This window comes from Megalops cyprinoides, chromosome 23, assembly GCF_013368585.1.
Source record: "Megalops cyprinoides isolate fMegCyp1 chromosome 23, fMegCyp1.pri, whole genome shotgun sequence".
In the NCBI taxonomy this organism is placed as follows: Eukaryota; Metazoa; Chordata; class Actinopteri; order Elopiformes; family Megalopidae; genus Megalops; species Megalops cyprinoides.
Genome location: NC_050605.1, coordinates 16204677 through 16221259, shown reverse-complemented (window position 1 = coordinate 16221259; position 16583 = coordinate 16204677). Strand labels below are relative to the sequence as shown.

General features: G+C 42.9%; 2 protein-coding genes and 1 long non-coding RNA gene across 4 annotated transcripts; all 3 read left to right on the top strand.

Annotated features, from left to right (window-relative positions):
• Positions 1-19: 19 nt before the first annotated feature.
• On the top strand, positions 20-5412 carry LOC118770175 (tripartite motif-containing protein 35-like). Of its 2 annotated transcripts, none has more exons than XM_036517689.1 (6): positions 20-762; positions 1838-1933; positions 2015-2245; positions 2462-2481; positions 2582-2700; positions 4704-5412. In XM_036517689.1, the coding sequence occupies exons 1-6, from the start codon at positions 343-345 to the stop codon at positions 5246-5248; spliced, it is 1431 nt and encodes a 476-aa protein (XP_036373582.1). In that variant the 5' UTR covers positions 20-342; the 3' UTR covers positions 5249-5412. The 2 variants fall into 2 exon arrangements, with proteins under 2 accessions (XP_036373582.1, XP_036373581.1); XM_036517688.1 differs by having other exon boundaries at positions 2459-2481.
• A 1336-nt stretch (positions 5413-6748) lies between these two features.
• Positions 6749-9168, top strand: LOC118770685. Its single transcript, XR_005004564.1, has 4 exons — positions 6749-6824; positions 7114-7235; positions 8108-8185; positions 8348-9168. It is a non-coding gene; the product is annotated as an uncharacterized LOC118770685 (long non-coding RNA).
• A 3428-nt stretch (positions 9169-12596) lies between these two features.
• On the top strand, positions 12597-16160 carry LOC118770715 (protein mono-ADP-ribosyltransferase TIPARP-like). The gene is made up of 6 exons (XM_036518481.1): positions 12597-12953; positions 13059-13441; positions 13666-13834; positions 14005-14180; positions 14828-15094; positions 15710-16160. Exons 1-6 carry the CDS (start codon positions 12597-12599, stop codon positions 16158-16160), a joined length of 1803 nt encoding a protein of 600 aa, XP_036374374.1.
• The last annotated feature ends 423 nt before the right edge of the window (positions 16161-16583 follow it).

Here is a 16583-nt window from a genome sequence, read left to right as displayed (position 1 = left end):
AGCGAAACTGAGTTGTGGAGTTGTGTACAAGTAGTCATAGCCGTGTCAGTGCGACAACTGAAGGAATTATTCCTAAATGAAGAATGGGAGAAAGTAACCGGGAAGGAAACTGCTAATAGATGCAGTGTGAGACGAGAAAAGGCACTAAGTTGCACTTTTTTAACGTAAAGAGTAGTGCGTATCAGTTGTCAGGCAAAGCAGAAAGTCAACGTCTGACGGCTGTAAGAAGCCATTGCTACGATAACAAACCAGGGCTGTTTATTGCGTGCGTAGTTTTCGCAAACCGTGTTGCGCCTGACCTTTCCCACAATTCTCACTTAGGAGTTTTCTCTACAAGAAAATATGGCAGCTAGGCTCTCACTACGCGAGGAGGACCTCTCCTGCCCCGTGTGCTGCGATATCTTCCGCGATCCAGTCGTCCTTCAATGCAGCCACAGTTTCTGCAAGTCCTGCCTGCAGCAGTACTGGACCCAGAAGGGCGCCGGTCGGGACTGTCCCCTCTGCAGGTGCGAGTCCACCGCGGAGGAGCCGGTCGTCAGCCTGACTCTGAAGAACCTGTGCGACTCCTACATCCAGGAGAGCAGCTCCCGTGCGGTGGAGGAGACGGGGCCGGAGACGGGAGAGCTGTGCAGTTTGCACGGGGAGAAGCTCAAACTCTTCTGCTTGGAGGACGCGCAGCCCATATGCGTCGTCTGCCACACCTCGAGAAAACATAAACATCACGAGTGCTGTCCGGTGGCGGAGGCGGTGATGGACTGTAAGGTGAGAGCACACGGGCTTCCGGTCTCTATCACCGTAGCGTACCGTTTTAGCTTTGAGATCTTACTAAATTTCACAAACATTTTATCCACACTGTCCCTCAGACTCAGTTCCAAAGCTCCCTGGTTGGATTTCCACCTACAGGTTGATTCCGTGTTTCTAATTCTCCATCAGCTATTTCCATATCTGTCCATTTTTCATTTTTGCGAATTATGTAAACAATGGATGACTATGTTGGTAATTTGCTCCAGAAAACATGAGGGATATGGTTGTCATGGTTATTAATACCACTGGTGGAAGTATTTTGTTAATCCTCTTCTGGCACTGACAAGACGCTTCCTGCATAGTTTCACTTTTTGACACTTTGTATATTGAAGCTGGCAGTTTGTTTTGGATATCTCCAGCTGTCGGCTTTGTTGCCATATCGCGACTTATGAAGGTCAGTGACAATTTCCTTGCATTTTTGGAGAGCCGTCTGACCTTGGCCCTGATAATACATGCTACTAGTGAGTCTCCTCTATGTTTTCCCTTGTTTTGTACCCTCGGGAAACAACCTTTAGAGCCTTTCGAAGCATTTGGAGGCCCGTACATAGATTCAGAAGCCTCCACTGTACAGAATGCAAAATATTGGTGTAGATGTGTTTTTGCTGAGCTTGCTGAGATATGAATTTGTGAATAAATGTGACGTGTATGTTTTCTGGCATAAAACGTGTGAACAATCTGTATTTGCAAAATCGAACTATATAAAAATGTTTAAGCATCAAGTATATGCATATGCAGTATGAATCAATATGCATTTTTTATAGCATATTTTTGTTCCTGTTTAATCAAGGGTTTGAATCAACATGGAGGGCACTATATGTACTGATAGCAGGGTGAGGCTTCATGAACCCTGTAATGGGTGGCGCTACCATGTGCTGTCAATCACCTAAGTGTATAACCCATTCAGAAGACTAGGCTCAGCTGAAATCGGAAAGTCTATGACACCTGATAGCTTCGCCCGTTTTGGTGTTAGCCAGGCCTTGTCGTTCCATCAGGAGTCATTTGGTCTAGCCCAGTTTCTGCTGTTTCTGACCAGGTGGAGCTCCAGTCTGCGCTGAAGACCCTGCGGGGGAAGCGGGAGGCCTTTGAGAAAATTAGACAGACCTGCGAAAAGACGGCGGCGCATATAAAGGTGCTGGCAGCAGCAGAGGTCGTGAGTGTAAGACATTGGCTACATCTAAAACACAGCGCTAAGGGTTCTGCCTTGTGTTAGACCCAGGTCCAGCACACCGAGAAACGGATCAAGGACGAGTTTGAGATCCTTCACCACTTCCTCCGAGTTGAGGAGGCGGTCAGGATAGCTGCGCTGAAGGACGAGGAGGAGGAGAAGAGCCACGCGCTGATGGAGAAGATGGAGACGATAGAGAGAAACATGGCCTTCCTCTCCGACACCATCAGAGCCATAGAGGAGGAGATGGGCGTGGAGGACGTATCATTACTGCATGTAAGGGCACTGTCATTTTCAGTCTGTCACACTCGCTCAATCATGTCTACCCTAGACTAGTGTATTTTCATGGATTATGATTTATTTGTTACTTTCTATTCACCTGACTAATGTGTAGTGATATAGTTTGCAAAAAGTGACTCATTTCCTAAAGTGTTTATTGTGTGCTTAGAAGCTGAATGCAAACAATTACCTGTGGTCCTTGTTTTTCAGAAGTACAAGACCATGATGAAAAGGTATGCCAACTCCTTCCTGTTTTTCTTCATGTATATTTTTTTTCCCTCTATTTTTAAATATTCTTAACTGACGGAACTTTCTCCTTGGGTGCCGTTCCAGCGCTGAACGCCCGCTGCAGAGTCCAGAGATGGCTTCTGGGATGCTGATCAATGTGGCCTCATACTTGGGTTCCCTGAAGTACAAAGTGTGGGAGAAGATGCAGAGGATAGTGGAGTACAGTAAGTACAGAGTGTTGGTTTGAAAGAGGAGGCAGTGTGAATGATGCTCAGTCCCGGGGGGGAGCACCAGACAGGTGTCACACAGGTGTTACAGCTTCCCTGTGCAGATGTTGCACACAGACGTCTTATGCATGCCTTTCCCTTACGAGAGTGTCTTGACAAGGTGTCTCTTGTAGATTGAGGCTGGTTCTTGTTTTGGAGGCTTGTCTGCAGAAGGGCATTAATCGGCTGTTATCGTGTCACCCCCAACTGCAGAGGGCCTTATGACCTGAAGGACAGCTGCTGGCTGTGTATTTTGAGACACAGCGCTATCAATTATACGATGCTGTGACACTGCGTTTCCATAATGTTTTATGAGAATGTGAAACCACTACTGCAGGCAGTAGAATAGATGTGTATTACGAAGAGGCATTTAACAAATAAAGTATCTTATTTCCAGGAAGGGACTACATAACATTGAAGCGGAGCAAGCTTGCTAACAGTAATTGTGATGGCGCTATTCCTTTAAACTATAAACAGTTTAGAGCTATAAAGAGAGCTATACACAGAAAAGCTCTGCTAATATTCACTGACCAACTGCTTTGCCAGCCTAGTAGGATGTTACCGGTACAGCTGACTGCAAAGTTTATGTAATATTTACATTGTTACAGCTGACTGTGTAGGATGTTACCGGTACAGCTGACTGCAAAGTTTATGTAATATTTACATTGTTACAGCTGACTGTGTAGGATGTTACCGGTACAGCTGACTGCAAAGTTTATGTAATATTTACATTGTTACAGCTGACCGTAATGTTAATGCAAGCTTTCAGTCCACACACCATTGCAACAGCACTACAGTTCAAGTTCAAGTTCAAAGTTTTATTTGTCACATGCCAAGGTACAATGTACAGTAAGCAGTGAAATGGCCGGCAGCAGGGCAGACTGTGCAAAACTCAAAATAGAAAAAAAAAGAAAAAAAAATAATTTAAAGAAATAACTTAAGGAAGATTAAACTCACAATAGAAAAATGTGCAAAACTCACAATAGGAAAAAAATATTATAACAAATATAACTAAGGAGGATATACTATAAAGAGAAGAAAGAAGGTAGATAGGAGTAAAAGCTACATAGACAGCTAGGTCAGAATTCTACCACACTGCAGGATAAATGACTGAGATACCAGTTAGAATACAGGGTGATGATAACAGCTGAACTGTAGTCAATGAACAGCATTCTAACATAGTTCCCTCTGCCGATGTCGAGGTGGGTTACGGCGGTGTGCAGTACGTGAGTGACTGCATCATTAGTGGAGCGGTTGGGGCGATAGGCAAACTGAAGGGGTCCAGAGTGCATGGCAGAAAGGAGCAGATGTGGTCCTTCATAATCCTCTCAAAGCACTGCATTATTTCTGATGTGAGGGCTACAGGGCGGTAGTCATTTAAATTGGTTGGGGAGGGCTTTTTGGGCACAGGGACAATAACAGATCTTTTGAAACGTGGGTACTGCGGACTGGGCCAGTGAGAGGTTGAAGATGGTCGTTCTTAGTGTTTACTCGTCTCAAGAGTTCTCCTGATGTCATGCTCTGAGACAGGTAGTGCATGCTCTCCCCCCGCAGCAGGGCTCTATCCCCAGGCGCTAGTCTCTATGCTAACGTGAGACGCTAACTGTAACCTGACGAGAAAAGCGTCAGGTTACAGTTTTTTACATGTCATCCATTCACACAGCTGGATATTTACTGAGGCAGTTGTGGGTTTGATACCCTGCCCAAGGGTACAACAGCAGTGCCCCAGCAGGGAATCAAACCAGTAACCTTTCGGTTATGAGACCTGCTACTGCTGCCCACACATTCACCTTACATACAGCATTAAGCACAATCACGTTAAACTCTGACACACCCTCTCAAGTTATGACTGACTCATTATAAGACTCACTATCAGTAAACTGAATGACTGAGTGACCGACAGACATGCTATCTAAAAGTTAAAGTACTGACTGTTTGACTGCCGCCCTGTCCCTCCTCAGTCCCTGTGACCCTGGACCCCAACACCGCGGCACCCTGGCTCGTCCTGTCCGAGGACCTGACCAGCGTCATCGACAGCGAGGAGAGGCAGCAGCTCCCCGACAACCCCGAGAGGTTCGACCCGGACTCGGGCGTCCTGGGCTCCGAGGGCGTCAGCTCGGGGTCGCACTCGTGGGACGTGGAGGTCGGGGACAACACAGCCTGGGTGCTGGGCGTGGCCAAGGAGTCCGTGCAGAGGAAGGAGAAGGTTCCGTCCGTCCTGAAGAACGGGTACCTGTGCGTGTATTTTTATCACAAGATGTACTTCGCCGGGACGTCGCCCCTGACGCGCCTGAGTCTGAAGAAAAAGCCGAGGAGGATCAGAGTGAAGCTGGACTGGGAGAGGGGCCGAGTGTCCTTCTCCGACTCGACCGACCACACCCACATCTACACCTTCAAGCACACCTTCACTGAGAGGGTGTTCCCATACTTCTGGGCTGGCTGCAAAGAGTGTCCTCTGACGCTCCTGCCAGTAGAGCTGTCTGTAAGACCAGTGAATTGTGATTAGAGAACTCTTACCCTTTTTTCTGTGCTGCTCTAACCTCGAGCATTAACTCCTAAATTTAATTCCACTGTCATCTCAGACTTATGCTGTAATGCCTTGTTGATATAGTCAGATGGATTAAATGACTTGGAATAATTATTCGGCACTTTACAAGTCAATGCTGGTCATTTCACACTAATCTAAGAAGTCTTCCTCAGGTATGTCATCTTGTATTGAATTTATGATATATTTCAATAAAATCATTTAATATTTAATTGTTTTTATATATTTCTTTTCTGCTTGCAAGAGCATTAAGCAGCCAAAGGAGTGACTCCTTCTGACCTAAAATTGCACCTGTGATCTTTAGTTCTATTTACTTTTGATGTGGATGTCTCAGGTGCTGTGAAAGCAGCCACATTATGTTTACTGGTGAAAAACTGTTGATTCAGATCTGCTTCATTCAGTTCCATCACGATAGTCTTTTGACAGATCACATGATTATCTTCATTATTAGTGTAAGCCTTTTGTTTTTATTGTTTTTAATTTATTCTATAGAAGTCATATATATATATATATATATATATATATATATATATATATATATAGATATATATACGCATTGTAGTGAGTAAGGAACAGGGCTTTGGCTCAAACATCTTTCCATATGGGATGATGTTATTGTATCTTTGTGAAAAGTTACTTAACCAGCATTGCTTCAGTCAATATGAAATGTAATAATACTTTAAATAAGCAAAAATATATAATTTATCTTACTTAAAAATATGATAATACCCTCAAAATACCTTAACTCACCCTGGGAAGATGGCACCTGCAAAGCAGGATCATAATGATTTAAGCAAACTTTGGAGTACTGAGACCAGAAGGGACAAGCTCAGTTACATCCAAGAAGGATATAAATCTGTGTCTGCATTATCATTTTACATCTGGAATGCTGAATGTTGACTTTATTAATTAATTATTGCCCAGCTACTGTTTGCAAACTCGTCAAACATTGATGTTTCCCAGCATTTGCGCTTGTTTTTGTGTTCCTCTGCCACATGCAAGATCGAAGGGGAATTCAGAATGGTTTCGGTTTTACTTGACCCAGATAAGGTTACAGAGCGTACTCCATGTCCATACACTAGCCTAAAACACACAGAGATGCTGGTTGTATATGAATATAAATGTCTACACATGCATAATACATTGATAATTTCTTTGTACCAGCATATTCCTACATACGACGAGAGAGAAAGAGATGTTAGAGAGAGAATATTTCCCACTCATGGTCAATATCCTGCCAAAAATGCATTCTGCTAAGTTTTTCATGTATGCATACAGACACAAATACACAATCTGTTACAGGAATGTAAAGAACTGAGGACTGAGTATTGGAAGCTCTGGTAAATTTCTGTTAATTTTTGGTGATGGCTGTGATCATTGACCATGAACTCTGGTGAAAAAAAAAAAAAAAGGTGTGTCTCCTCTCAGTAGCAGGGCTACAAAGGCGGGAGCTCTCTGCCTCTCTGACACCAACAGACAGACAGGTACCTTATACACAGCAAGATTCAAATCTCATACAATTCCAGAGACAAACACGGTGAGTTACTGCACTATATACACTCTGAGTTTTGTTATCATTATTATTATTATTATTAGTAGTAGTAGTAGTAGTAATAGTAGCAGCAGCAGCAGTGTTATTATACATGTTTATAGGTACATAATGGCATATGCCAAAAATATCAACTAGAGATCAATGATATACAGTGAGAGAGGTACCTCCATCTGAAATCACATTGACTCATTATGGCAATGTACATGCAGTGTTGTCTCTGTCTGAGTGATAGTGGGTAACGTGACTGTGTGTCACTGGCTGTTCTGTGTTGCAGATGGGGATCGGGCTCTGGAAGGCAACTCTTCTGCTTCTCTGCCTCTCCCTCTTTTGCCATACAGGGGAGAGTAAATTATCTGAAAACAGCTTATCGAAGATTATTGAGAACATGTACCAACGGTGAGGGTGTATGCTCACATAAACGTTAAAGGTTTAGTTAATGGTAAAAACAAAGGAATATATACACATGTATAGATGCAGAAAAAATTGACTTTTATTATTTGAGAAGTAAAAAAATTGTTTTGAAAATTTATAGCCAAATGCCATTAAACAGTTTTATTTTATTTTACTTTACTTTTACAATAATGAGTATATAATGTACAAGCATGTAAACAAACAGAGATATGTTTGTACATCTGTTGATTTTGCCAATAACTAAAATTTTGATTTGCATGGGTTTCAGTTTTTATCTGTATTTATAGGATAAATCAGCTCTCAGTGCTGGAATAAATATTTTGACCCATGTGCCTGCATTTTTGAATCTAGAATCCAGAGTGATTTAGAATCTACTGTTTGTAGATTAGGTTTAATGTTAAATTTATAAAAATCTCCACAGATTGTATTTAACTGTTCTGGGAGTAGAACCATGCTGTAGCTGCCAATATTTAATCTGTGCAGTCCCATCCTGTTCCTCTTTTCATCAGTTCTCATCTGATCACTACGATACAGTTACATTCCTTATATAGTTTGGATATATAATATTTAGAAATAGTTTGTATACAGCACCAGTCAAATGTTGGGACACACCTGATTAAGATAATATATAAATTAAAATTTTGGCTATTTTGAAGAATCTAAAGTTTTGCTTTGTTTTGTTTAACACTTTTTTGGTTATTGCATAATCCCATTAGTGTTTTTTCATAGTTTTACTATTATTCTAGCATGTGGAAAAAAGTAAAAATAAAGAAAGAAAGGTATGTCCAAACTTTTGATTGATACTGTACATCCTCATGTCATGGGTAAACACTGGTACAAAAATGATGTCTCTACAGGTTTGACCAAAACGCCTTGATCAACCAGATAAGAATTGAAAACAACAAGGAAACAAGAAGGGGGAAAAAAATGGCTGCGTGAGTTTCCATCTCCTTTTTTGTGTTTAATCTTCCAGAACATATAGGAATTACTGCCACCAAACTTCTGACCAATTAACGTCTGTTTGAACATATGTATTCAAAGTCAACAATAATCTGTGATGTCCGTGTTGGAAATAATAATTTTTGGTTTTGTGACAGAGGCCAACAGTACAGTATTGCCCTCCAGCTCTCTGAAGAACGCTGTGATACGGGAGAAATGGACGATTCCACCTTAAAAACCCTCAACGGTCTCGGCAAGACATTAGCGAACGAGGCTGTGTTCCAGAGTGATAGAGTAGTAGCAGCCATTCCCAAACACGTGTACAATAATAATAGGAATTATACACAGCACGCTGAATATCGAGTTATCACAAAAATCCCAACTAAGTCCAATTACGGATGTCTGATTGTCTATACTCGCTTCAGCCCGTGTACATCAAAGTGTGCTGACCCAAATAGGCCTAGCAATATCATAAGGCCACTCCGTGACTTAAAGCAGAAAGCTGAGTATAAGGCTCTTGTTTATAGTAAGATATTCCATATGGACAAAAAACATTCAAGCATACAAAATATTTACAATAGTCTGAAAGAAATACAAAACGCCAACGTATATTGCTGTTCTGAAAAAACACCTGTCAACTGCACATGGTTTGACCCAAATGGAGGTGTAAACCAGACTTGCATGTCTGTGTAACTCCCAACTTCTATAACATTCCACTCTCCTTCTGTCTGATTATAAATGTGTTGCTGTGTCCTGACAGCTCAACAGTGTGATTGTGCTCATCATGTCACAAACAGTGCTTTTCAATAATGGGGAACTACTTGTGCAAAACAGGACTCAATTTAAAAAAATGTCTCTGATAAAAAAACTTTCCTTCAGATTTGTGTTCATCTGCTGATACTGTTAATTGCAATTCATTTGTGGATGAAATTTTTGTCAGGTAAAAAGCGCCTGACCTGCTTACAATCATGTCATATCCATGTTGTGGAAATATTTGAAGGTATGAGCAAAATAAACAAATAAAATGTCTGAAAAAAAGTCAAGGATATAGTCATGTGTATGGCTTATATTGTAACCATATCAACAAGAGCACAGGGAACCAGAGGCCTCTTTTCCTGCATCATCTCTAGCATCTTTTAGATGCAACAATGATTCAGCAGAATCTGGACAGAGTACAATGCACAGCCCAAGTGACTACTACGCAAATTTGAGACAGGCTACAATACATATATATACAATACAATATATAGCTACAAAACACTTATAGAGTTTGCCACTACTCCTGCAAGCACGGCATGACCATCCCTTTCATAGGCCTTGAATATAGAATCCACTTCCCAAAGAAGAAAGCAATGTTCAGAGCGGGGAAAGCAATGTTTTGCACGACCATCATATATGGTATAATATGGAGACAGGACAGAGGGTATACCTTTTTGGGGGCATCAGGGCAAAGGTCCCCTTCAACACCCCTGAGCCACACAGCTCTCCAATAGAAGACTGCAGCACTTTATGAAGACAAGCTCCAAGTTTCTCCAGCATTAAATCTGTATGTTTGCGTCTCTGACAATGGCATTAATCAAAAAGTAGTCATGCTGACTTATCAGCACAACCTTAAAAGACCCTGCTGGTATAACAACTGGTATAACAAAAACTCAAAAGCCTAATAATTTCATTTGTATCCTCACATGCTGTTTTGCACAAAATATATTTTCCTTGGTAAAGGGTTAAAGGTATATGGTTTTTTCTGATTAAACTATTATCACTTTCTCGGTATTGAGAGTCTTGCTCTCGCTCTTTCTCTCTCACACACACACACTAGCAGAATGAACACACAAGATAAAATATAGCAGAAGTGCTTTTCATATATTTTATCACCACTACTTTAGACTCACAAGGGGTAATAAAATATATGAAATATCTTGTGTGTTCATCCTGCTGGCATGTGTGAGAGAGAGTGAAAGAGAGCAAGCAAGACTGAGAACGAGACTATCAGAAGAGTTTCTCACTTTCAAAGATCATACATTATAAAGACCATAGTTCTCTGCCACTCATACACTAACTGGCAGAAAGGTACCTGATACACAGCAAGCATCACAGCTCATACAGTTCAAGAGTGGTAAACATGGTGAGCACTCTTAATACACTTCCCATTTTATTTCCATGTGAAATGGTATTGACTCATTATGGTGGTGTGCGTGCTTTTAATGTTTTCAGTGTCTGCGTAATAGTGTGTAATGTGTGTGCAAGTGGCTGTTCTGTGTTGCAGGTGAGCGTCGGGCCTTGGAAGACAAACTTTATAATTCTCTCTCTGTCCCTCTTTTCCAATGGAGAAGAGGATAGACTAACTTATAGCAAGGTGCAAAATATAATTTTAGAAATGTATGACAGGTAAGGGTAGTGTGTATATATTAAATATGTTATACTTGTCCTGGTTGGACAAATTTTGCACTGCTAAAATGAAAGGTTTTTTTATGTGTGTGTATTAATGGCTTTTAGTTTTACTGAATTTTTGCTCAGCACATGTTAGTTGGTCACTTATATCAGCCTTTTAGTTCAATAAGTCTATTTTACTACGTTTATTCAAAGGAAAACATTATCAACAACACCCCTGTATTCTCCCTAATTTTATAATATTATTATCTCGTCTTTTTCTTTTGTCTCTTGTTTTTGTAAGAGAGGCAATCAGTACAGTATTGCTCTCCAGCTTACAGAGGATGAAGGTGATGTTGGTGGGGCAGCCTTCTGTGTGGACCAACCAAGGGACCAATGCCATAGTGCTGCTGGAGATATTGCCTATGATCTGAAACATTAAATCAAGGTCCTAACTGACTGCGATAGGTAAAGAGATAGTGACACTTCCTGTAAAGACTAAGGGGTTCCCGGTGAATGGCTAAATTCCCAGCAAGGTGCTCTCTATCTGGCCAGCTACATAATTTACTACCTTTGCTTATGTGCTGTGATAGCGAATTGTTGTATAATCCACTGGGTGATGCTGTAGCATAGAACCTGATTCCCCGCATGGAGCGTGACACACTGTTTGTATGGTATCTGGCAAAGAACTGAAAGCAAAAGCAAAAGGTTTCATATAGTTCATTGACTGCAAAACTGCAGAAGACATTGAGCTGGGAAGACGACACGTTGGAAACGTAAGTAGTGTGTGGTAGCAGTACTGCAAACAGGTCAATATACTATATAAATTGTTATTGGCAATACAAGCTACGTTACTTCTGAAAAGAGCTACAACTACAGGTTCATTGTTAAAATATCTTGTGCCGAAGTCATATTATTGATAACTAGCAAAACAGCTATAGCATGTTGTGGCTGTTCTGTTAATTGTTGCAAGCTACATGTGATATGTGATATTACACTATCAGTGAGTACTTAAACAGCATGCTTTGCACCACATATCGTAAAGTATATATTTTTGCACGCCTTTTCATGCTGTTGTTTTATCGACAGTGTTTTAGGGGAGTTCTACTTCGGGCGTCACACTTGCTCAGAGATAACTTGCGGGATTCCCCGCCTTTGCTGATTGAGCATATCAAACGTCTCTGACGGTTGTTATACTGTAAGTGGTCACAGTGTTATACTGTGACATACTAGAGCTACAAACTTTTAGTTAGAGTTAGAAGTTAGAAGGAGGAAGTGTTTGTGAGCTCATTTGACTATTGACGTAATCGAACTTATAGACGAGTGGTTTTTTTAAACTCGCGACTGTAGTACGATCTCGCCTGGAAAAAATACGGATGTGGCTTCCTGTAATCGGAGACTAATGTAATCTAATTTTACGTAAGTGCAACAAATATGTGGTTTCATAATTGTATTATTTCACACTATATCTGCACCTTCAAAAACATAGAGAAGAGTTATGCTAAATTGCCTATAAGCTGATTTGTATGCGCAATTTACGTGCAACTTTGTATGTGCAAACTATCTTCCTGAAACCAAGCATAAAGTGCCTTGGGCTCAGGTAGCAGGACTGGAAATATATGGACCTTAACAGCAGGGAAGCGCATAGTGCTGCAAGCCTTAATAAAATTTAAGCAATCCGCCCTACGAAATCCATAACCCAAATGAACTTCCTCCCAGCTGAAAACCTGTAAATATGCAGTCGCCTTTTCCTTCCAGACAATAAACATAAATAAATAAAGAAATGAAGATTGTATGAGAAAGAAGAGGTGTCTGTAAACGAAAAAGGGGGAAAAGAATATAAACCCCTAACACTTTTTTGTGACCTTTGCCAGCTGCGCTGTGACTAATTCTGGATTCCCTTACACTTTACCCAAGAAAACCCACCCATATCTAAGAAAGCCTTCATTTACACAAGAAGGCTGTTTCGGCTGATTACTCTGTATGTCCTATTTTACCCTCTCTCTGTGCTCTCTCCCTTCCTGGATGACCAGTGCAATGGCGGAGCCGTCCAGTGAGGTGCCGCTGAAGAAGAGGAAGATTGAGCCACCTTCCCCAGACCCAGGGGGGTCCTGCAGGCACGGGCAGGTCAGCCTGTTAAGCGACACAGACCTGCTGCTGCAGGTTCCCTCCGGGGCCAACACCAGCCTGCCGGTGTGGGAGAGTGTGCGTGCAGCTCAGGTGGAGGTGGAGTGGACCCTGACTCCTTACAGCATCAACATCCGCATCACTCCTCTCACCTCCCCAAAAGCAAAGGCGCTCCCCCAGACCAAGGCTCCAACCGCAGCCCAGCCCACAACCCTACCCGGAACCCAGTCCTTGGCGCTAACTACAGTCCAGCCTTCGTCCCTGCCTGTGAGCCAGACACAACCCTTTGTTCAGCCACTGTCCCTGGATACATTCCCACCCCAGCCTTGGAGATCACCCTATCCGCTTATATTTATTCTGCCCTGTCCACAGCCCCTCTCTGCATCCCAACCTCAAACTCTCAGCCTGACCCAGCCCCTTACCACAGCCCACCCTCAGCCTCCCCCCCAGCCAATCCTCTCCGCCCAGGACGCTGTCACCGACCTGCTGTACCAGCCGGGCCCCAGAGCCGAGTGGGTCCAGCAGGCCTGCTTCTACACCAGACCCTCCGGGGAGGTGTGCATCTGCGACTACTTCCTCCTGGGCCAGTGTCAGAACGGGTTCGACTGCGAGCAGCACCACACACCTTACCCTTTCCACTGGCAACTGAGGCGCCAGGACGCCTACCAGTGGGTCAGCACCTCCCATTCCGCCCAGGTCAGGCTGGAGAGGCTGTATTGTGACAAGGACAAAGACACCGTCAAGCTGCAGGAAGGGTGGGTTTTTTCCCTTCATCTGCCTATTCATACATACTCCAGACTGTGTTTTAGGCCAGAGATTGATGTTATGTGTTTGAAATCATGATTACACTTACAAACAACGATACTTTAATATTACAGTAAATTCTTGTTGAATGCCCAGTGAATTCCGAAAACTCAGCATGTGCTACTGTATCCATCAGGTTAATGTGAGTCCTCATTCAAAGACGTGTGTCCCACAGGGATGAGATGTTCACCCTCGACTTTGACACCATGACGGTGGGAGACTCGGGGAAGTATGACAAAGCCAGGAGACTTTCCAACAGCAGCAATGCAGCAATGAACCCCCATTTCCATGCAAAGTGGCGCTACTACTGGTGGAATGACTACAAATGGGAAAAGTACAAAGAAGTAAGAAACACATGAAAACTGGCCCTTTTGCTCTGATGATATCAAGATTACCAAGGTTTGTTTAGTGTTAACTTATAAATTGTTCTGCAGTTTGTCTTAGGTTATCTTGGGTTTCCTCATGTTTAAGACTGTTGGAGTATAACAGAGCTTAACCGCTTTTCCTGCTGCAGGACCTGGTGTTCACCATTGAGGCGGGGGATACCAGATGCCGCTTCTTCATCGGGAAGCAGCAGTATGAGTTGGACTTAATCAGCCTGATCCAGACCAACCTCAGCACTGGGTTCAAGCGCAGAGTACGACGCCGACCCACCTTCCGCTCACCCTTCTCCATCAAATCACACCTGAAGTATGAAATATTTATGTGCTCCATGTCATAAGACACAAGACATAAGACGCGCTTCACTGTCACCAGAGTGAAAATTGTAGCTGACAGTCTAGTTTAGGCTCATGGGATAAAAGGGTTAAAAAAACATTGCACGCATTTAGTTACATATCAAGTCAAATGTAGAGCATATAAATTATTAGGATAAAATCATTTAATATATCTTGTACATAAACAGTATATATCAGTATGACTTGATGCGACCTTAGGATTAAGAAGAAATAAGTGCTTATATGTATAGTCTGCATGCAAGAAATCTGTAACGCCTTCCTGATGGCAGAAGCTGGTATTCCTTGTTTAAATCATTTGAAGGGCCTGTTAAATCATTTTTGAGAGCAGTTTAACAGCAAACTGCTCAAATAGGAGTCTAGTCTAGTATGCCTTGTCATTGCCTTGTCACATGCCTTGTCATTAGTGCTTTTCTATGTATTCTTATTTTTGCCTTGTCATTTTTCTGTATAATGGTGTAAACAACAAGCTTGTCTTCTCTTTTGAAATCACTGGAGTCATTCTTACAGGTATACACTACAGTTTGTGGGGCTATTAGAATTGCTTTATAGATTCACATGTCTTCTCTTTTCTTTCTTGTGTGATCTTTCCCTCCTCCACAGAACAGTCCTATTAGGTGAGGCCTCCCAGCCCGCTGGTGAAGTCCTTCCCAGTGTCAGTGTGGACCCTCTGCAGGAGTTCAGCAGCTGGTACCCCCCTGTGTGGACCCTGAGTTCAGGCCAGGGCTTCAGCCTGCTAGAGGTTCCACCCAGCACAGAGGCCTACCAAAAAATCCACAGCCTGTTCCACAGCACTATGTCCGAGATAAAGATGGAGATCGTCAGCATACAGCAGGTTCAGAACGAGTTCCAGTGGGACAAGTACCGAAGGTAAGGTGGGGTAATGAGGGAGAACCTGAATCTCAAAAGCAGAGTACAGTACATACAGTACCAACCAAAAGATTGGACACACTTTTCTTTCTTTATTTTTACTATTTTCAACATTTTAGAATAGCAGTAAATACATCAAAACTATGAAACAACACAAATGGAATTATGCAGTGACTAAAAAGTGTTATAAATAAATCAAAACTATATTTTAGATTCTTCAAAAGCAGTTTATGTCACTTTATAGTTTGTCTGTAAACTGGCTTTGTCAGGGTTTCAGAGACTTCCACGCACAACAACCGGAAGCTGTCCTCGTAACTGCCTTTCAGGTCCTGTTGCCGGCTGCTTCCACAGTCTTCCTGCAGAGGGTCCCCCTTCCTGTCTGTGCCTTGTCTAATTTAGTTAACCGTTATGTGTAGTTAGTCTAGTTGTGTGTTTTGTGTCCTTTATAAAGCCCTGCCTGTTGCTCTCTTCAGTGCTTAGTCTTGTGTATTTTCCTGTGACCCAAGTTTGCTTGTTTCTCATAGAGATTCTTTGTCTTTTGAGACCTATCAGTGTTTTTTGCATCATCGCTGCATCAGCCCTCTGCTGAACAGGGACGTTGGCTCAATGTTTCAGGCAGAAGGAGCACATGCAGAGTCAGAGCGGGGACTGGAGCGGGCCCCTGGAGCGACACCTGTTCCACGGGACCACGGAGGACGCCGCCAACGAGATCTGCATGAATAACTTTGACCCGCGGGTGTCCGGGAAGAACGGGGTGGTGTACGGCCGTGGCAGCTACTTCGCGCGGGACGCCAGCTACTCGAACAGCTACGCACCCGCCAGTGCTGGGGGCTGCCAGCACATGTTCCTCGCCAAGGTGCTGGTGGGCAAGACATGCGTGGGAAAGACCAAATACTGCCGCCCGCCCCGCCTCCACCCCAGGAAGCCCAGGTTTGAGCTGTACGACACCTGCGTGAACCAGGCGCACAACCCCTCCGTCTTTGTGGTGTTCGACAGCTGCCAGTGTTACCCCTACTACCTGATCAAGTACAAAGCCACGTCCGACATCGTCAAAGTCTTTGAGTGAAGCGCTTTTTTTACAAGCACATCCTGAAATACTGTTACCGGGAGGTAAACGGCACCTTTTACTTTATCTGAAGGGTCGATGAGGTTCAGGTTGAAGGCCATAGGGTCAGTTTAAGATGACATGGCTGGTGGTTTCAGTACATTTGACTGAGAGCTGGCTGTGTAGACACAGGACCTCTACTGTACCACTTAATAGCACTTGAGCTCTGCTATTCCAATGGTGGCCAGCAGTGGAGGGTAAGCTCCAAAGCGTAGCAGTGAGAGGGATGCTGTTCATCATCGTCCAAAAGGATCAAGGATGTTTAGAAAACGAAGTTACCTTTGCTGTTGATTTGCACATTACATCCCAGCACTTTACTGCTTTGGTAAAATATTGCGATGAAAAAAATGGGATACTGCAAACAAACACAGTTCTCATTGCTTT